The sequence below is a fragment of the Monodon monoceros genome, unplaced genomic scaffold (genome assembly GCF_005190385.1).
Source record: "Monodon monoceros isolate NGI ecotype Baffin Bay Population unplaced genomic scaffold, NGI_Narwhal_1 Super_Scaffold_21, whole genome shotgun sequence".
NCBI classification, from domain to species: Eukaryota; Metazoa; Chordata; class Mammalia; order Artiodactyla; family Monodontidae; genus Monodon; species Monodon monoceros.
In genome coordinates, this window is record NW_021703778.1 from 110,617,753 (window position 1) to 110,638,387 (window position 20,635).

General features: G+C 43.0%; 1 protein-coding gene across 4 annotated transcripts in view; it reads right to left on the bottom strand.

Annotated features, from left to right (window-relative positions):
• Positions 1-20,429, bottom strand: part of SPTSSA (serine palmitoyltransferase small subunit A) — a 42,679-nt gene extending 22,250 nt beyond the window's left edge. For 2 of the 4 annotated variants that reach the window (XR_003795859.1, XR_003795857.1), the window contains exons 1-2: positions 20,222-20,429; positions 19,441-19,619 (exon numbers count right to left, since the gene is read on the bottom strand). Coding sequence is in view for 1 of the 4 variants with exons in the window: in XM_029237641.1 (XP_029093474.1) it covers positions 18,520-18,622 (103 nt within the window). In the remaining 3 variants the exon portion in view is untranslated. Of the gene's footprint in view, positions 1-18,519; positions 18,669-19,145; positions 19,284-19,440; positions 19,620-20,221 lie in introns of those variants that run through there. The other 2 variants (XR_003795858.1, XM_029237641.1) reach the window with 2 other exon arrangements.
• Between the last annotated feature and the right edge of the window lie 206 nt (positions 20,430-20,635).

A 20,635-nucleotide genomic window follows, 5' to 3' on the forward strand; every position in this document is an offset into this window, starting at 1 on the left:
TTTAGAATTATTTAAACTAGAATGTGGCTAAGATATTGGCTTTAGAGCCAAAGATAAGATCAATCATATACTAGTGACATAAACTGATAATAGCTGCTACTATTAAACATTTATTATTATTATTATTATTATCACTAAACTTTGCAACAACATCAAATAAAAGTCACCTTGATAACCTAAACCATAAACATTCTGCATTATGGTCCGTTCTCCGCATTCCAAAAGGAATGTAAACTGTATGGGGGCTTCCCTGGTGGCACAGTGGTTAAGAATCCACCTGCCAATGCAGGGGTCATGGGTTCGAGCCCTGGTCTGGGAAGATCCCACATGCCGCGCAGCAACTAAGCCCATGCGCCACAACTACTGAGCCTGCACTCTAGAGCCCATGAGCCACAACTACTGAAGCCCGCATGCTGCAACTACTGAAGCCCGCGTGCCTAGAGCCTGTGCTTCACAACAAGAGAAGCCATAGCAATGAGAAGCCCTTGCACTGCAAAGAAGAGTAGCCCTGCTACCCAGAACTAAAGAAAGCCCACGCAGAGCAACAAAAACCCAACGCAGCCAAAAGTAAATAAAAATAAATAAATTTATAAAAAATAAACTGTATATATGCAAGTCAACAAGGAGCCCTCCTCTTAGGCCACATGAAATACTGCTAACAAAAATTATGTAAAGGGCTTCCCTGGTGGCGCAGTGATTGAGAGTCGGCCTGCCGATGCAGGAGACACGGGTTCGTGCCCCGGTCCGGGAAGATCCCACATGCCGCGGAGCGGCTGGGCCCGTGAGTCATGGCCGCTGGGCCTGCGCGTCCAGAGCCTGTGCTCCGCAATGAGAGAGGCCACGACAGTGAGAAGCCCGCGTATCGCAAAAAAGAAAAAAATTATGTAAAACCTGAGGGCTTTTTGCTTTGCAGAGTCATGCTAAGGGGAATAACTACTTCTGAACTGGGACTGTGTTTTATGCATTCATTCATTCATATTCTCTCTCTCCCCTCCTCCCCCACCTCCTGTCTTACATACCTTCAGCTCTACATACTAGTAGTTCTATAATACCTTACATACCTTTATGAGAATATAGGGTTTAAATAAACAATGTGCTTACTACCAGCTAATATTTGTATAACAGTTTAGTTGACAAACCTTTTTTATGTATTATCTTGCTTGACCTTTACGGTTTTCCTGTGAAATGTTTATTCACTAGTACTCATCAGAGACTGACAAAACACTGAGGGGACTTGTCCAGGGTCACACAAGAAGCTGTCTTTAGAGCCACAGCTCAAACCTGACTCAGACCCTAAGTTCATTCCCCTCATCTGGCAAACATGGGTGAAAAGTCTCCCATAATAATTTTTTTTGAAATGAAATTAAAATCATAATGATTTGGGGACTTCCCTAGTGGTCCAGTGGTTAAGACTCCACGCTCCCAATGCAGGGGGCACAGGTTCGATCCCTGGTCAGGGAACTAGATCCCACATGCCACAACTAAAGACCTGGCACAGCCAAAAAAATAAATAATTTTTTTTAAAAAAAAGATTCCCACATGCTGCACAGCACGGCCTTAAAAAAAAAAAATCATATTGATTTTATAGTGGGATTTTACAGTCTTCATGGGAGAGGTCAGCCTGCATTCAGTCTTAGCTCTTAAACTAAGGTTGGTCAAGTGTGGGTCCCGAGGTGGGGAGGGCAAGTGCTTGCTGATTAACAACCATTATTTGGTGATTTACATTTTTCTGGGGGGTAGGAGGAGCAGCTGGGTGATGGGTAAGGGGGTTAGGAGGAAGGGCCTTGGTGGCAGGGAGACGGCCACAGTGGACATTCTTAGTCCTTCAGTGTCCCTCACAGTGCCCAGAATAGTGACCGGGACAATTTGGACCCAGGGACATCCTGAAGCGGGATTTATGAAGAAGATGGACAGGACTTTGGAAATGGGTCACTGCATATGGCGGCAGAGGCCAGTGTCACATCTGCGGCGAAACCAGTGACCCTGTTGGGGGTACCTGGGTTGGTGCTGCTCTCCCTGTGAAGAACTTCACAAGAGGGAGGGTGCCTGCAGGAAGGAGATGTGCACTGGTAGAGATGCAGACGTCAGATGTGGGTAGTTCTCCCATTACCATTTTTTTTTTTTTTAGCCGAGTTGGGTCTTTGTTGCTGGGCGCCGGCTTTCTCTAGTTGCAGCGAGTAGGGGCTACTCTTTGTTATGGTGCGTGGGCTTCTTGTTGCGGAGCACGGACTCTAGGTGTGCGGGCTTCAGTAGTTGTGGCTCGCAGGCTCCAGGGGCAGGCTCAGTAGTTGTGGCTCACAGGCCTAGCTGCTCCGCGGCATGTGGGATCCTCCCGGACCGGGGCTCGAACCCGTGTCCCCTGCATTGGCAGGGAGACTCTCAACCACTGCGCCACCAGGGCTGCCCTATGACCATTTTTTTAATTTACTTTTTAGCCTCCCTTAATCCAGTTCTTTCTTAAACAACCACCTTGTATTCACCACTTAATTTCTTTAAAAAAAAAAAAAAAAGTACAAATTTGCTGCTTCCATATCATTACTCATCACCCACACAACCATCTGCCTTCTACCTCTCCAGGCTATAGACACTGCTCTCAGGGCACCAACGACCTCCTATCAAATCCAATGGCTCTCTGAATTGACACTATTTTCATCTTTCCTCTTCAAAACTCCTTCAACTCTGGGCTGAGGTACTTCTCTGGTGCTCTCCTCCCTTCTCTCGCACCATTTCCCTAGTTCACTGGCTCTTTTTCCCTGTCTGCCACTAATGTGTAAGATGAGTAGAGTTAATTTTGTGCTTTTCTCCCAAACATCCACTCCAGCCCTCCTGCTAGTACAGCAGCCATGCTCTTTGGGTGGGCCTAACCCTATCCCAACTCCAGGGATAAGCCCTGACTGGTCTGAACCAGTTAAGATCTTCTCTTTTTAACAATGCCCACCCCCCAAATCTGATCAACCAGCTCAAAGTTTAGGAGTTCTGCCAGGAATCCATGAACACAGATTCTCCTTCCAGAATATGCAGTTTGCTGATAGAATCCTGGAATCACTGGAGTCACTTTGCCTCCATAAGGAAATCAAAACTCGGAACAAAGTTAACAGATGAAGGCGGTGGAACAAAAATAATCGCAGAAAAAGGGAGCTAGAACACTGATCAAATGACCTGAGGCCCACCCTACCACTGGATTTTCAGATACATAAGCCAATAAATACGCCCTTTACCCATAAACCACCTTTAGATATTCTTTGCCATACTTGCAGTTGAAAGGATTCTAAATGATAAATGGGAGTTCCCAATGATTTGTCTTGGGCCTACACACACTTATAACTTAAACAGCCACCTTAATGTTGTTGACCTGACCCCATCTTCTATACTGCAGACAAGTATTTCCTATGATACTGGACATTTCCACCTATGACGGGCTTAAATTCACAGAGCCAAAACTGAACTCATTAACTTTCTCCAAAACTACTTCTTCCTATAAGTCCTATTTTTCCAACGATTTGAAAATAGTTGACACACTATCTGATATAACTATAGATTAACTATTTGCCTAGTCACTCAATCTAGAAATTGCTTTGATTCCTTCTCCCCAAATTCAAATTATTTAAGACTTCTCGGTTCTTTCCAACCACAACAAATGACTTTTATCTCATGTTCCCCTACCCTTATCAATGATAAATGATTGAGGTACTTATCATTCCTTACTTAATCACTTAAAAGCTCCCACTTTAGGCCTCTGGCTATTTTCCATGTCTCTCTTTACTAGAGTTATCCTTTTAAAATGCATGCTTCCCAAGGCCTCTAGGATAGCACTTGGAATTCTAAGCCAAGCATCTGAGGACCTTTCCAATCTAGCTCAAGCACCTGGTCTTAGGTTGGAGTGCAAGAAGTAGACAAGAATTGAGAGGCTGGAACAGGGATTCTTGTATAAGCTATTCTGAAGGGAGTTTTATCAGAAGGGGAGAACAGAACAGAGCAGGGGGAAAAGCTGAGGAGGTTCAGGAGCTCAGCTCCCACAGGGCGCTCTGGAGCATGAATTGTACCACATGTTGGTGTTGCTTTGAGGCAACAGGCCAGATCTTTTGTATCCCTTAATCTGTCAATCACTGGCTGTAGATAGGCTGAGGAAAAACCACCTGGGCGAGACAGCTGCCTTGGCCAAGGGCAATAGTTTGGAGAAGGGGGAAGCTAGAAGGCAGTAGCAGACAACACTCCCAGCAGCGAGGGAGAAGTACATCAGCTGGCAAAGGGGATCAAGGTGGGGACCAAAAGCATCTACAGTTGACCCTTGAACAACATGGGTTTGAACTGCACAGGTCCACTTATACGTGGATTCTTTTCAATAAATACCTATTACAGCACTACACAATCCACAGTTGGTTGAATCTGCAGATGTGGAGCCACAGATACAGAGGGCCCGACCGTAAAAAGTTATACTCAGATTTTCAACTATGCAGGGGTCAGCACCCCTAACCCCTGCTTGTTCAAGGGTCAGCTGTACCATGCTGCTTTTCCATCATACCTCCCAACACTCCAAATCAACCCCCAACAAACACACATCCTACTCATGCCATATTACACGAGTCTCCGAAAACAATGTTCTCTATTTTCATACTGCTCTGCCCTTGATTACGGCTTAATAACGCGACTAAGGATAACAGCAGTGGCAGCTTTCATTTTGTCTAGTGTGCGCACGGCACTGTGTTAAGCCCTACAGTAATATCCCGAAATCAGAGTAAGCAATGGAGCCAATTCCAAACCAAGTCAAACTCCTAAAATGTGTTCTTCACCATTACACTATAATATCTTCCTATGTACGAAAAGTCCTATTCCTCCAAGTAAAACCTAAACATTCTTAGAGCTCAGCTAGTCATCTCCTCTCGTATGAGGCTCTCCCTAGCACTCATACTTTTTCTATTCTTACCCCAACGTCCTGGCAGAATTAACTATTCCCTAATGCTCATCAAGTTCTTCACTCATATCACACAGAGCTTATCACCTGACATTACCTATTTGTAGATGTATTGATATTTATCTCATCCAGATTATCAACTCCTTGAACACAGGAACAATGTCCAATCATTTTTGTATCTCCAACATCTAACGTAACACACGCTTAATAAATATTTGATGAATAAAGGAATTGCTTAAGAAACATTATTTGACTCTAGATTCACTGTGGTGCTTTCTACGTATTCCACATATTACTGTGACCAACAAACTCTAAAGCAATACAGCAAAGAAAACCAAAATCTGTTTCTAAGCAATACTATATTTTCAAGATGCTTTTTGGGTTTTTTAACAGCTTTTATGTAAGACTTACGAATGTATACACAAAGCAAATGAAATGGTATAGTAATAATCTTCAGGTCATTGGCTCAAATTCAAGTAAGAATTACTAAAAACAGCCATTTGAATGATTATATTACGTACTCTTTATGGCACTATAATTCTTCTATTTAGTATGGAGAATGTATCAGTTAACATGCATAAATTAGCTTAACAGAGATTGCTCTACTATAAGACAGGAACCTGAAACTTAGGCTCAATTTTGTGAACACTAAATTGCCAAACCTTTAATCTTTTATATGCATATAAAATCAGGACATCTTTCCAAGTGAAACAAGAACTTATCAAAACTTTTTTTTTTCTTGGCCACTCCAAAGGAATGTAGGATCCTAGTTCCCCCACCAGGGATCGAATCTGTGCCCCCTGAAATGGAAGCGCAGACTCTTAACCACTGGACCACCAGGGAAGTCCCCAGAACTTATCAAAACTTGAAAAGATGTTTTGCCTGGTTAAAATATTAGACATTAGAGTTCATGACTTTCTACAGCATTATGCTGTGATACATACATGTGGAGTAATAACAAATAAATGGCAATTATATATGCTAAATTCAGGATAGTGGTTACTTAGTGGGGTGAACTGGGAAGAGGAAGAAGGGAGATCAAGTGAGAAGGGGCACAAAGGGTCTTCAAATGCATGTTTTTCTTCAGTAGTTGGTATGGGCACACTTTCATTATATTATTCTTTATGGGTTTTTTATTGTATGCCTGAATAGTTAATAAGTCTTACTTATTTTTTTAATAAGTAAGAACTGTAAAGGAAAATGGAACTGCATATAGTAGTAGACTAAAAACTGTTTTATTTGAAGGATCTTTTTCCCTGGCAAAGTTTGGGTTAGGCATCACTTGACCTTATTTGCTACTAGGAAATAAACAGAAAATCTTAGCTCTCAGAAACAGAATAAACAACTCTCAATTCTGACCAAGAAAACGGAAAATTACCAAAAGTCACTTGCACCTAGATGCAAATGCCAATTATTAGCTACTCAAAATAATGACAATAATAACATTAAACCTAACCTTTTACCCAGAGCCACTTATTAAATTTAACTTTTAATTCTATTTCCCTCAAAAAAAAGTTTCTGTATTCTAATCCCACTTCTCCTAAGTATTTCCAGAATCACAATAATAAGCCTTTAAAAGTAAGTTTTCTATACAATTAAATTTCAAAATTATTCCCCCAAATTATCCTAAAGCTCTCAACCATAAGAGAATATTTTTACCGAGGTATAGTTGATCTACAATGTTTCAGGTGTACAGCAAAGTGATTTATATATATATTCTTTTGTAGATTCTTTTCCATTATAGGTTATTACAAGATATTGATTATAGTTCCCTGTGCTACACAACAGGTCCTTGTTGTTGATCTGTTAATCCCAAATTCCCAATTAATCCCTCCCCCCCCAATAAGAGACTATTTAAAACTGACTTAACTATACAGTGAAACTCATATTAAATGAACAAGTAAACAATGGGACCATGAGGAATTTCCACTAACCTTAATAATCACCTTGCAAAACATGCAAAACAGTGCCTTTTAATAAGTAACCTTCTACAAATGCAATTTAAGCAATTTTAGCCATGTAGCTGAAATAGCTCCAATACACTGAGTTGAATACTCCCTGAGATTATGCTTGGCACCATTCCAAAGGGCAGTTTTATTGTGACATTTGCAAGGTTGGGGAACTTGTGACCTTCATCTTCTTAGAAATGTTCTCACAAACAGACCTAAACATACACCATTTAGAATATAACAGCTATTATTTGCTATCTGGGTACTTGAGTGGATTTCTCAATCCACTGCGTTCTTTAACACACCTCTCAAAGTTTAAAGTATCCTTGACACACTGTGAAGTACAAGAAATGGATACTGGAATCACCATGGCACTGGAAGAGAACCTAGGTTTGAGCTGCAATTCTGCCAATCCCTGGTTGTGTCAAAAACTCTCTGATCACTAGTCTCCTTATCTATGGTTTGGGGACACACAACACCTACCTTTCAGGGTTGATATAAATATTTGGAATCAAATCTATTCTGCAACAAAAGGTAATATAATCTTTATTGAAATTATTGCTTGAGGGCTTGGGCACTTAACATTATGACTCAGACCTCTGTTTGGAAATTGCCCAAGGTCACCCTGCTATTAACTTGTTATTTATAGTATAATCCTAAGGCATCACAACCTCTCTGGACCTGAGTTTCTTCTCCATAAAATGAAATCCCTTCCTGGATTAATGTTAGGATCCCACTTGCTTGGAGATTTAAGCACCAGTTCTCAATCATCCTTAATGTAATCTTCTCTTTGAGACACTGAGGCGCGCGCGCGCACACACAAACACAGAAAATGTAAATATTCAGTGTTATATAATACACACATATTGGAAGGTAATACACAAAGTGATAGAGTAATCTTTCCATTTACCAAGCCCTTACTGCTGTTTGTATAAGTATCAGCAGCTGTACCAAGATTAATCACGTTTATGTTTTAGAGGGGGAACCATGATTCAAGAAATATAGAATAAAGCTAGTGAAATCCAGACTATAACAAACCAAAAACCTCAAAAATTAAAAAATATGTCTTTTCTGTTTTGTGTGTATGTACCTGTCTCTACCACTGAATTTTAAGTGCTTGAGAGTGAACGCCTCGGCTGCGCTTTGCTTCCAGTCGTAGTGCATTGTTAGACAAAGCAGGCACTGCATCAACCATTCAAGAACTGAGCAGATAATGTGCCAGGATTGTGCAGGCACTGCCGAAAATTGTTTGTTCAAGGCCTGAGTGAACAATCAGAGGTTATTTATAACCTGGACATAACATAAATATTTTATGGGTCCAATGGATTAAAAAGCAAATAGATGTGAAACCATGTATCTGTGTGCTGTTTGCTGTTTTCTTTAACAGGGATCCCCAGCTAATCATGAGCTGATAAGTTCCCAGTTAGGCAGGAAAAAAATAAAATAAAGATTTTTTTGCCCATACAAGGGATTGGCCATCCCCAGTCCTTTTCCCAGCAACTTTAAAAAAAAAAGGAAATGCTTTAAAGTTAAATACAGTACATCAGAAGTAAGACCACGGTAACTAACATCTCCTGCCCTAACCAGTAACCCCGTACTATCACCGCCTACCTTAGCAACCTATTCGCAAGACTTTGGAGAAACCAAAAGTAGCTCCTCATTGGGAGAAGGGCAGGGGCCTTTGTTCCAGTGGGTATGATTTATTCCTCTTCACTAGTCTAATTTCAATGTTTTCAGTCTCTGATGTCCCTGGTCACATTAAAAAACAAAGCTAAAATGTCATCTAAAACAATCCAATCTTCTATTAGTCAAATTCCTTTTGTAAAACTAACTCTAAAAAGCTACTTTTATCCTCAGAAATATTCAAAAGTTTTGAAAAATTTAATTTTTTTAAGAAACCATCTTAATGAAAAAGAAAACAAAGTATCTGACAAAGTATTACCATAGGCTGTTTGGTGAAAAGCCATCAAAGCTCTAAGGGAAAGCAGGTGTCAGCTGCTGAATGATGCTCCAAAAAGGACCCTTTCTTATTACTGCAGGTTTTGTCCCTTGACCTTGAAAAACTAGAGACCATCACCAATAATAAGGGACTTCCTTACTTCCTGGTGGTACTTCCCTGGTGGTCCAGTGGTTAGGACTCCGTGCTTTCACTGCCGAGGGCACGGGTTCAGTCCCTGGTTGGGGAACTAAGATCCCGCAAGCTGCGTGGCACGGCCAAAAATTAAAAAAAAAAAAAAAATGAAAGCTTATTTTTACCAAATATATCACTTTTGATGCTTTCCTAGTTGCCATAAATGAAAGCAAGTAGAAGATAATAATATGGTTATAGTCCTGTGTAAGTCAGCCAATTTGATATTCTTGGGCCATAGTAAAGGATATCACATCAGTATCAGAGGTTACTGTTGGCAAGCAAAACCCATTCTCTGAGCTTTCTGTAGTGTTGGTCACACTTAAGTACGGAAATTGATTTTAGAACAACTTGATGATGAACTCTTTAAAAACTAAACAAACAAAAAAGCCTGCTGCTGGAACCAGCAATGATCATGTTCAACTCTGAGCTGAAATCCTAGAAATGGTTTGTAGCTCTGAACCCAGAGACACCAAGGCTATGTATCGCTATATGTCTTTATAATTAGAGCTTCTATTAATCACATGAAGATCTGAAGTCCCGGGGTCAAGGGGAAAAAATGACCTGTCTGCTCTAAAATATAATCTGTTCTGATGTAACACATTTCTGGAACATCAATTAACCCATATGTGACTAGGATAGCACAGGAGCTGCATGGTTTCATATGGGATTTTTTGTAAATTAGGGGAGCCAGATTAGTGAGGAAAGAATTATAATCTTCAGCAAGAAACATCCCTCAGCTCAGCAGCTGCAGTCCTTTTAGCTCTATTTTAAGAAAATTAAAAATTAGCATCTGTACCCGGGCTCCCTCTCCAGAAAGGTATACCTCCAGGCTAGAACAGCTCCCAACTAATGGCAGGATTGCACTGCCTCCTGCATCTCCTCGACGGCAGCCCACACCATCTCCATCACTTCAGCAGTTCCAGTCAACTCTGTCCATGCATTTTTAATGCCCCTGGGGCAGCGCCCAGCCTGTCTGCCCAGGTTATCCAAGTTGTCCCCCAAGATGCCAATCATTGTTTTCATTAGCACCTGCTTACGAAGTTGCATAGATTTTGAGGGGCTAATGATATTTTCCCATAAACTCTTTTATTTGAGAATTTTTCAGGAACGCATACAACATATGATGGCCAAAATTCTCGTATTAGTAGTAATTCTACTTTTCATAACTATTGATCATAAATACAATACTATCATTCCATAACTACTATTTTTTTTATTATTATTGTTTCTGGCTGCATTGGGTCTTTGTTGCTGTGCGCAGGCTTTTCTCTGGTTGCAGCGAACAGGGGCTACTTTTCGTTGCGGTGAGTGGGCTTCTCATTCTGCTGGCTTCTCTTGTTGCGGAGCACGGGCTCTAGGAGTACGGACTTCAGTAGTTGTGGCACCTGGGCTCAGTAGTTGTGGCTTGCGGGCTCTACAGCGCAGGCTCAGCAGTTGTGGCACACAGGCTTAGTTGCTCTGCAGCATGTGGGATCTTCCCGAACCAGGGATTGAACCTGCGTCCCCTGCACTGGCAGGTGGACTCTCAACCACTGCACCACGAGAGAAGCCCCCATAACTACTGTTTTTTAAGCATTCCAATTCATGAAAAGTATATATCCTCTCTTAAGTAGATCTTTTAGAACATAGAGTTTTAATTATTAAAATTGAGCATTGGGGGTTTTTTTAATCTAAAGAATTTACCTTCAACTTCCCTGGTGGCGCAGTAGTTAAGAATCCGCCTGCCAATGCAGGGGACACGGGTTCAAGCCCTGGTCCGGGTAGATCCCACATGCCCCAGAGCAACTAAGCTCCTGCGCCACAACTACTGAGCCTGTGCTCTAGAGCCCAAGAGCCACAACTACTGAGTCCACGCACCACAACTACTGAAGCCCACGTGCCTAGAGCCCGTGCTCTGCAACAAGAGAGGCCACCGCGATGAGAAGTCTGCACACCCCAACGAAGTGTAACCCCGCATTCTGCCAATAGAGAAAGCCTGTGCACATCAACGATGACCCAACCCCAACGTAGCCAAAAAAAGAAAAAGAATTTATCTTATCCCTGCTCCTAAGCACCACAAATGTTACAACAATCAAACCCTGAGCCGAGGTGTGGGGTGGAGGAGGTCACAAGGTCTTTAAGAATATGAAGCAGTGGAGACAGGATCCACATTCAGCTCTACTGAAAAATCACTGGTATCACATGCAGAAACACTGTAGATCATCTGTATGCGCTTTGTCCCCACTGCCATCAACCTCCCATGACTTTCCCTGACATCCTAGTACAGATCACCTAGTTCTTGTGTAGCATAGTTTTTCTCTTCCACCTTTCCTGAAAGAAAAGAACTTTTTCCTGCTAAAGAAAAAGTTATAATATCCTAAGGAGTACAGACAAGGGATAGTCTGACATTCTCACACAGCCAGCCAAATATCCAGGCAGTGTCAAACAGGCTAGAGCAGCTGTTTTCAAACTAAAGCACAGGAGCCCTGGAGGAACAAGACTTTTCAGAGGATTAGAATCGGTTAAGGGGAATCAGTTTACAAATCTTCAGCTTCCAGTGTACTCTCTCCTCAAGCTGATCTGAGAACTGTGATCTGCTAGTTCTCCTTCCCATCCCCCCGTCCTTACAACTTCACTTCTCTCACTTTACTTCCAGAATCTTACAATTACGCATTTCCCCAGGGTATAAAATAACCTCTGGGATAGCAAACAAAGGAATAGTAACTAACTTACCTTGTACTTTATTTCGTTCAGGTAACAGACTCCTGGCACAGCTCCAAACCTCACCTATCTATCCATCTAATCATGTGAATTTGGAAATGAGACACCTTTACAATCTGGGCCCGGCAAAATGCCTCCAGCAAAGAGGATGGTGAGAGGGGCCGTTCTGCCATCACTGAGGTAGTGACCAGAGAATCCACTGTCAACATTCACAAGCGCACCCACGGAGTGGGTTTCAAGAAGCGTGCCCCTCAGGCACTGAAAGAGATCCAGAAATCTGCCATGAAGGAGACAGGAACTCCAGATGTGCACAGTGACAACAGTTTCAACAAAGCTGTCTTGGCCAAAGGGTTATGGAATGTCCCATACTGTATCCACATGTGGTTGTGCGGTTGTCCAGAAAGCATGAAACTGAAGATTCACCAAACAAGCTCTATACGTTGGTTACCTAAGTACCTGTCACCACTTTGAAAAACCTATAGTCAATGTGGATGAGAACTAACCACTGATTGTCAAATAAAATTATAAAACAGCAACAACAAAAAAGTGAGACAGGACTGAAGGTGTTTATATAACAATTATTTTAACAGAAAAATGACACTGAGCTTCTTATGACAGAAATTAAGACTGATTTTGCCTATTTGGCTTCATAGTGAGGACCAGCTTTGCCAATCAGGTCATGTGATGAATGTGTTCTATGAATTGTATAAGAAAAAAATTATAGTTTTAAGGTTTTAGCAAAAACAATAATTTTTAAAAAGCAAAAAATTAAATCTTTTGTAATTGTCTAAATTCACTATGAAAGATTTCAGATGTCAAATGAGTGAGAGGATACACAGTATGTGCTTTTTGTTCTTTTAGGGAATGCACAAGTGAAAAGTCTGAATACCACTGGGCTGGAGGGTTGGAAGTATTAATTTATCAGTTACAGAGACCTCCCTGGCGGTCCAGTGGTTACGACTCCACGCTTCCACTGCACAGGGCTCCGGTTTGATTCCTGGTTGGGGAACTAAGTAAGATTCCGCACGCTGCACAACTCAGCTACAAAAAAAATTTTTTTTAATTAAAAATAATTTATCAGTTACAATTATTCCTAGCTCAGCTTTCCTCATTTAGCCCTCCCTGGTAATGGAAAACTGCATTCATTTCTACAAAAGGAAGATCAAACGAAACGGCATAGGGCGTCCCTGTTGGCGCAGTGGTTAAGAATCCGCCTGCCAATGCAGGGGACACGGGTTCAAGCCCTGCTCCGGGAAGATCCCACATGCCGCGGAGCAACTAAGCCCGAGCGCCACAACTACTGAGCCTGCCCTCTGGAGCCCGCAAGCCACAACTACTGAGCCCGTGTGCCACAACTACTGAAGCCCACACACCTACAGCCCATGCTCTGCAATAAGAGAAGCCACCACAATGAGAAGCCTGCGCACCGCAATGAAGAGTAGCCCCTGCTCGCCCCCCACCCCCGCCGTCTATGCGCAAAGACACAATGCAGCCAAAAATAAATAAATAAATAAACTTATAAAAGATAAATAAAATAAACTGTCAAACATGTTAATTACTCTAGTATATTGACAGGTGAAGAAAAATCCTTCTCAATTCTAGCTTTAAGCATTTGAGGGTACGGCGAAAATCTGAGAAAATAACTTAGTCGCTACTGAAAAGAACATACAGCTTAAAATGTAGCACTGGGAAGGGGGAGGGGCAACATAGGGGTAAGGGAGTGGGAGATACAAACTATTGGGTGTGAGACAGGCTCAAGGATGTATTGTACAATGCAGGGAATATAGCCAATATTTTGTAACTACTGTAAATGGAAAGTAATCTTTAAAATTGTATAAATTTTTTTTAATTTTTAATTTTAAAAAAAGGAATGCTTTTTTTCATTATCATTCAAAGCCTATCTCAATCCAAAATATCTACCTTTGCTTCTACCCTTGCCTCCTCCAGCCACCCTTAATTTATTCCAAATCCTGCAACCAAAGTAAACCTTTTCAAACTTAAAAAGCCAGATTGGATCACTCCTCTATCAAACCTTCCAAGAGTACCTTTTTTATTTTTATAAATTTGTTTATTTATTTATGGCTGCATTGGGTCTTCGTTGCTGCATGCAGGCTTCCTCTAGTTGCAGTGAGCGGGGGCTACTCTTCATGGCGGTGTGCGGGCTCAGTAGTTGTGGCTTGTGGGTTCTAGAGCGCAGGCTCAGTAGTTGTGGCACACGGGCTTAGTTGCTCCACGGCATGTGGGATCTTCCCAGACCAGGGCTCGAACCCGTGTCCCCTGCATTGGCAGGCAGGTTCCCAACCACTGTGCCACCAGGGAAGCCCAAGAGTACCCTTTTTTACCAAAATTAAAGTCCTTACCAGGACCTCCAAAGAGTCTGACCTCACCGCCTAGGACTCTCCCGCACACTCACTCTGCACTAGCCATACCTGCCTCATCCATGGCCTTCATCCATGCCAGGCAGGCTCTGGACTCAGGGACTTTGCAATGGCTAGTCCCTCTGCCAGCTCTGCTCTTCCCTCAGATTTCTACCCTGCTAACTCCCTCACCTCCTTTATCTTTCTACTCAAATATGCTTTTGCAATGAAGCCTCTCCTGATATCCTCTTTAAAAACAGTAACTCCATCCTATCCACACATTTCTTATCCCCCTGACCTACATTTCTGCTTTCCATAATGCTTACCACCTAACATACTATATATTTCACTTTTTTTTTTTTTTTTTGGTAACACCTCACTGCCTGCAGGATCTTAGTTCCCTGACCAGGGATCAGACCCATGCCCCCTGCAGTGGAAGCACAGAGTCCTAACCCCTGGACTGCCAGGGAATTCCCACTATATATTTCACTCATTATCAAAGTTTCCCAAGGACAGGGATCTCTGTCTCATGTGCTCACTGATACATCACAAGCATCTAGGCCAGCATCTGGCACAAGGTACGCACAGACGTGTCTGTTTATTTAAAAAACAGTCTCAACCTGCTTTTTCAACTTTACTTCCCACCCACTCTGCCTTAAAGAATCCCTGCTCCAGCCAAGTCAGCCTGGCGTACTCACCATCCCAACACATCTCTGCACCCCAGTCCACACCTTCTCCCCACCTAGGAGAAAATAAAGCAAAGAACTCAAATACCTCCCTGAAAGTTCTCTGAGTCCACCATGCTCTTCCTGCCCTGCATCCCAAATCACTCACTGCCCAGCTCTTTCAGCGGAATAACAAGGGGTGGGGCAGGGATCTACCTGAGAACATGTGTCGATTCTAATTTTTCCTGAACTTGGATCTAATTTCCTTGAAGAAATGAAGTCCATCTTCTTGGAAACTTAGAACAGAACTCAGGATGTTTAAAATTTTTTTAATTAAAATAAATTTTAAAACCCTGTTCCTAGGATTTTTTTTCCCATTCAAAATGAAAAGAGCTTTGAGTCTCATGGGGAAAGGAAAAATGTATATTCCTGTGGTTTATTTTCCTACTTTATTAAATACAGTTAGTCCCCTTCAGTTCTACCATCTCCCACCTCCTCTCCCTTCTCCAGTGAGTAATTCTTCTCGTCTGTTCACTCAGTGCCAGCCCCTGGATGCCAGCTGTTGTACTATACTACTGTACTTTTCAAGGTACTGTAAGATTAAAAATGTTTTATTTTTTGTATTTGTTTTCTATTACAGTACAGTACTATGTAGCCAATTGTGTTAGTTGGGTACCTAGGCTAACTTTGTTGGACTTAACGAACAAATTGGACTTAACCGAATGCGCTCTCGGAACTCGTCTGTATGTAGGGGACTTACTGTATTTAAATGTCAGTGAGAAAACTGTTACTGGATTTGAGTGACTCTACTCAAAAGGTATGAGCACCTCCCTTCATCTCCAGAACTCTCACTCCATGCCTAGGAGGCCCTATGGGAACAGATATGACCTCCTTTCCTACTACTCACCCCCACTAACTCTACCGCAGACACACCAGCCACTCAGCTATCCCAGAAACAAGCCAGATACGCTGGTGCTTCAGGGTATTCCTAGTTACTGTTCCTTCTGCCTGGAATGCTCGATCCTCTGGAATTTTTCCCCTGCTTAAATCTTTCTAAATGTCCCCTCCCTGACCACTCTAACTAAAAATCAAAGAACATGGACTCTTTCTTAGTTCCTATCCTCCTCTCCATTTTATTTTTCCCCATAACAGCTATAATAGTCTAATAATCTAATTTTTTACTTATTTATCTAGTGGGATTAGAATAAATATTTTTATCTGTTTTATTCACAGGTAAATCCCTACTATCTAGAATAGTATCTGGCAATTAGAAAGTATACAATACTTGTGGAATACAGAACTCAGCGAATGTACATATTTTATAAATGAGTAGACAGAGCAATGCAAATTTTGTTAACATCTCCAAAATAAATCAAAGGAGTTCTTTCAATCTATAGCCTTTTCTACTTCTTTAGGTTTGAATTCTCTACAAGAACTGAATGTCGTTCATCAGGAACAGTCAAGTTCCAAAGCTACTCTAAAAGTGGCTTAAAATCAGTGCTTCTGCAATTTCTTTGAAATGACAAATCAACATATAAACAAATGTTTGTCATAAAAAAAAAAATGTTTGTCAAGCATTATTTGTGTGCCCAGCACTGTGGTTGAAAAAAAAAAAACTCTTTCCTTGAAGAGACATGGACTGTCTTTCAGGGGGAATCTAATTCTAAACATAAACCAAAAAAACTGCCTGCATTTTGCTTAAAATAAATACAAATATAAAATGTCATGGAAACATAAGAAGCCATTACAGAATAAACCTTTGTTTTCTTAATTAAAAGAACAACGCTAAAATAACTTTTACTTATGCTTCCAATTATTTTAACAAAGATTTTTAATTTTCTAGCTCCCCTCAACAGCATGATTACAATGTTACCCAGTAAGGCACTACAGGGAGTGTCTCACTGGTTACAAAACATGTCTTGGTTACAAAACCTGGTCTTTTCCTTTCCCACTGATGGCTGCCAATAGGGAAAGGGGACTTTCGAAACATGTTAAAACTTCCCCTCCAGAGGTAGATGCCAACAGGTCCCAGCAGGTCTCTTTCAGGTTGGTTGCAAATCTCACTAGTGTGTGTGTGTGTGTTTTTTAATGAAATCATGTGGTCCCATAAACCAATGAGAAGTCTAATGCTTCAAAGGCAAAAACCCACAGAGGTACTACATATCATTTCATAATTTATTTCTCCATCCCCCCCAAGAAAAACACGGAGGTATTTATGACACTATTACTATTGCAATATAATACAGAAAAACCTTAACACCACTGACACCATAGCATTTATCTATGTGCCAACAAAAACCTTTAAGAGTAAAATTAGAGTGTGGACTCTGGGGCACTACATTCAACTTCTGATTTAAAGAGTTTCAATTTAGCACAACATTGTTTATGTTTAAATTCACTTTTTAATAACTTTAACTGAGTCAAGAGGTGGTATATATTTTAGTATACATTTTACAGGGATGACCTCATGAGTTCCAACCTATAGAACTTAGAGTGAAACTAAACTGCAGCTACAAGTAAATGGTGCAGGAAATTAGGGCATACTTTACATTCAGACTTTAAATCCAAACTCTGCATTCTGCTTCTTAAACTCCAGGTTTGGAAAGAAATGCCAACAATAATAAAACTAAATTTCCTTGTAAAGCAGCTAAGATGCCTCAAAGTGTTGAGACCAAAGACTCAGCTTTGAGTACAATCCTATGCTATTTGTTCAATCCTATTTGTTCAAGACAAATAAACACACTTATTAAGGCTTGGAATGAAATTACCTCAGTCACTCTACCACGTATTTGCAAAGTTGTTCTGAAGCTACTCCAAACTAAACCACACTGAAGACGAGAGGCCCTGTATGAAGCAAGCATGCTGTATAAAATATCTTTCATATTGGCCCTCAAGTTTTTAAAAAAAGTTATCTCTCATTAGTATTTATTCTGCAAGAATAATATCAAGGGATGTCAACATGGACAAATGAAGACAGACTTCAGGAAGCCTCTCTTCACAACCTTGAGTTATTGAGCTTATGAAAGTTAGATGAGTTAAGATACAGGCAAAGCACTTAGCACAGTTGCTTGGCTGGTAGTAAATGCTCTATAGTCGTTAACGAGTAGTTATTAGCCATCTACGAAAACACAGCTTCAAACACTATCTACAACTAACCACATATTCCTTTTCGGGCTCGACTGTTACGGACTGTGCAAACATCAAATTAATGAGTAGAACAGACTTTTTAAACCATCTTGAAGACCAAAAAGGGATGATTAACGAACTGCTTTCAAAAACTGTATTGGGATGCCATGAGCACACATTCACAACCTGACTTAAAAGCCGATAAACTGGTTAGCATTCTTATTAGGACCAAAGCCAGCTAAATCAGGGACAGCTAAAGGTCAAAAGCGTCCAAGCCGGGAGCGATTTGCTCCACTTACACGGTCCCTGCCTCCCACGGGAACAGGAGATTGAATCAAAGGCTGGCACGGCCGAAGTGCAGGCGAGGGCACACGAGGTAGACATCGCCCTAGGGGATCTCCTCCAGCAATAAAGGCGCTTCTACCTCGGTCCAGTGACTCACCGGCGACCTCAGATCTCAAAAGAGTTCTCGTCCCCCACCCCCCAACCGCGGGAGCGCCACCCTCGGCCCCGAGACCTCGGTCCCGCATGCCCGCCGCGAAGAGGCGAGTCTGCGCGCGCAGTTCCCGCGGGGCCGCCTCTCCGCCGCCCCGCGCCCGCCAGGCCCTGGGCCCGGGAGGATGCCGCCCGGGCCCCCGCGCCCCGACCCGACCCCGCGCCCGCGGCCCGGGCAGGATACTGAACACAGTCCGCTCCCAGGGCTCCAGCATGTAGAGCGCCGTGACCAGCAGGTACTGGTAGTAGAACCAGGACATCTGTTTCCAGGCCCGCGCCAGCGCCATCCCTGCCACGCGCCTCCCGCGTTGCAGCCAAACGTCAGTCTGTCCGGCCGGCCTCCCGTTCGCGTCCTAGAGCCCCTGGCCGCCAGGCCCGCCTGCCCCGCGCCCATTGGCCGGCCCGGCCCAGAGCGTCACCCGTGAGCACGCCCAGCCCCGCGCGCTCCCGGGCAGCCGGCCGCGAGCCCCGCCCGGCCGGCGTTTATTGGCCAGGCCTCGGGCTCGCGCCGCGCCCGCTCTCTTCCCGCTGTTCCCCCTCACGGGGCTGCGCCCACGCGAGCCCGAGAACTGTCTCCGCCAGAGTGCCCCGCCCGGCCCCGCCTCGCCCGGCAGTTGGTTGGGGGGCGGTAGTGCCCGCTGGGGTCCTGCCGCGGGGGTCGCCCGTGGCTCCCTTACGCGGTGGGTCCCCCGAGTCGGGCCCAGAAACGCCAGTCGAAGAAATATTTGTGGAATACCAGTGACGCCTTAGGCGTCCTCCTGGGCTGGGGGATTACGGGGTGAATAGGAGCATATTAGGATCCTTACCTCTTGCAGTTTACGATCTAGGGGAGGAGACAGGCATTCACAAATGCCAGAAAAGCTGTGATCGGTGCAGAGGGGGAGAGTAAGGTGCTCGGAGAGGGTGGGGAGGCGAGCATCGCCCAGTCAAGCAGGTCAGGAAAGGCATCTGTGAAGAAGTGATGCACACACTGCCCTCTTCCTCCTTCCCCACCCACACGCGGGCTCACACACACAAAAGCACACCCACATAAACCAACATACCCCGTGCACTCCTTAACCTAAAGACAAGAGAGAGATTACCATAAATATGTCAATCTGCCCACCTCTCTTAGTGGCCGAAAGGTGCCGTGTAGGTCAAGACCGGGAGAAGGACGCGGATCTGGTCGGTTCTGCAGATGACAGACTGCTTGAGATCCGTCTGTGGGACAGATACCTCCTGGAGATGCACTCTTAAAAGTCCAGATTTTCCCACTGGCAAATGGGCCAGCAACATTGCACTCACCTTCAGGAATGAAGATGCACGATTAGCGTGTGAAATGACACAATTAATGGCCTGCTATTTAAATGTTAAACGGTTTCTAGGTTAAGTAGCCTTCTGCTTAAACTTTAAAACTTTGATGGTTGATCACTATTTATTTATTTAGAAATATCAAGTACTGTTCATGAGCAAAACATTGGGGATAGAAAGCCAGATAGACTGAGATCTTCCTTCATAATGTACCCAGTCTACCAGGGAAGAGAAGCAAGTTAAATGATTATAGTGAGATGCGGTAAAGGGTATTTTTATGTTATGTGTAGGATGCCTTGATAGCCCAGAGAAAATCAGATTAGGGTTGTAAAAGTCTTCTGGGAAATGGTGCTTGAGCTGAGTATTGAAGGAAAAGCAGAAATGGCAGAATGAATGGGGTTAGGGTGGGGAGTATATTACATCACAGGAGTATGGAACCCCTATATGAAGGCCTGGTGCTTTTAAAGAGCTGGAAGAATTTCACGTGGCTAAAGCAAAAAGAATGTGTAGGCAGCAGCAAGAGATGGGGCTAGATAGTAACCAGGGACCATATCCTGAAGGACCTTGTGTGAGGAGCTAAGGAATTTTTAACTTACTGTCCAAAAGTTAAAAGAGCCAATGGCTTGGACTTCTCTGGTGGCACAGTGGTTAAGAATCTGCCTACCAATGCAGGGGACACAGGTTCGAGCCATGGTCCAGGAAGAGCCCACATGCCGCAGAGCAACTAAGCCCGTGCGCCACAACTACTGAACCTGCGCTCTTGAGCCCGTGCCCTGCAACAAGAGAAGGCACCGCAGTGAGAAGACCACACACCACAACAGAGTAGCCCCCGCTCACTGCAACTAGAGAAAGCCTGTGCACAGCAACAAAGACCCAATGCAGCCAAAATAAATAAAGTAATAAATAAATAAATTTATTTTTTAAAAAAAGAGCCAACGTCTTAATAAGATTCGCTTTTTGGACAAGACATGGGAGTGAGCAATAGCCTGGAGGAAAAGAGGATCCAGTTG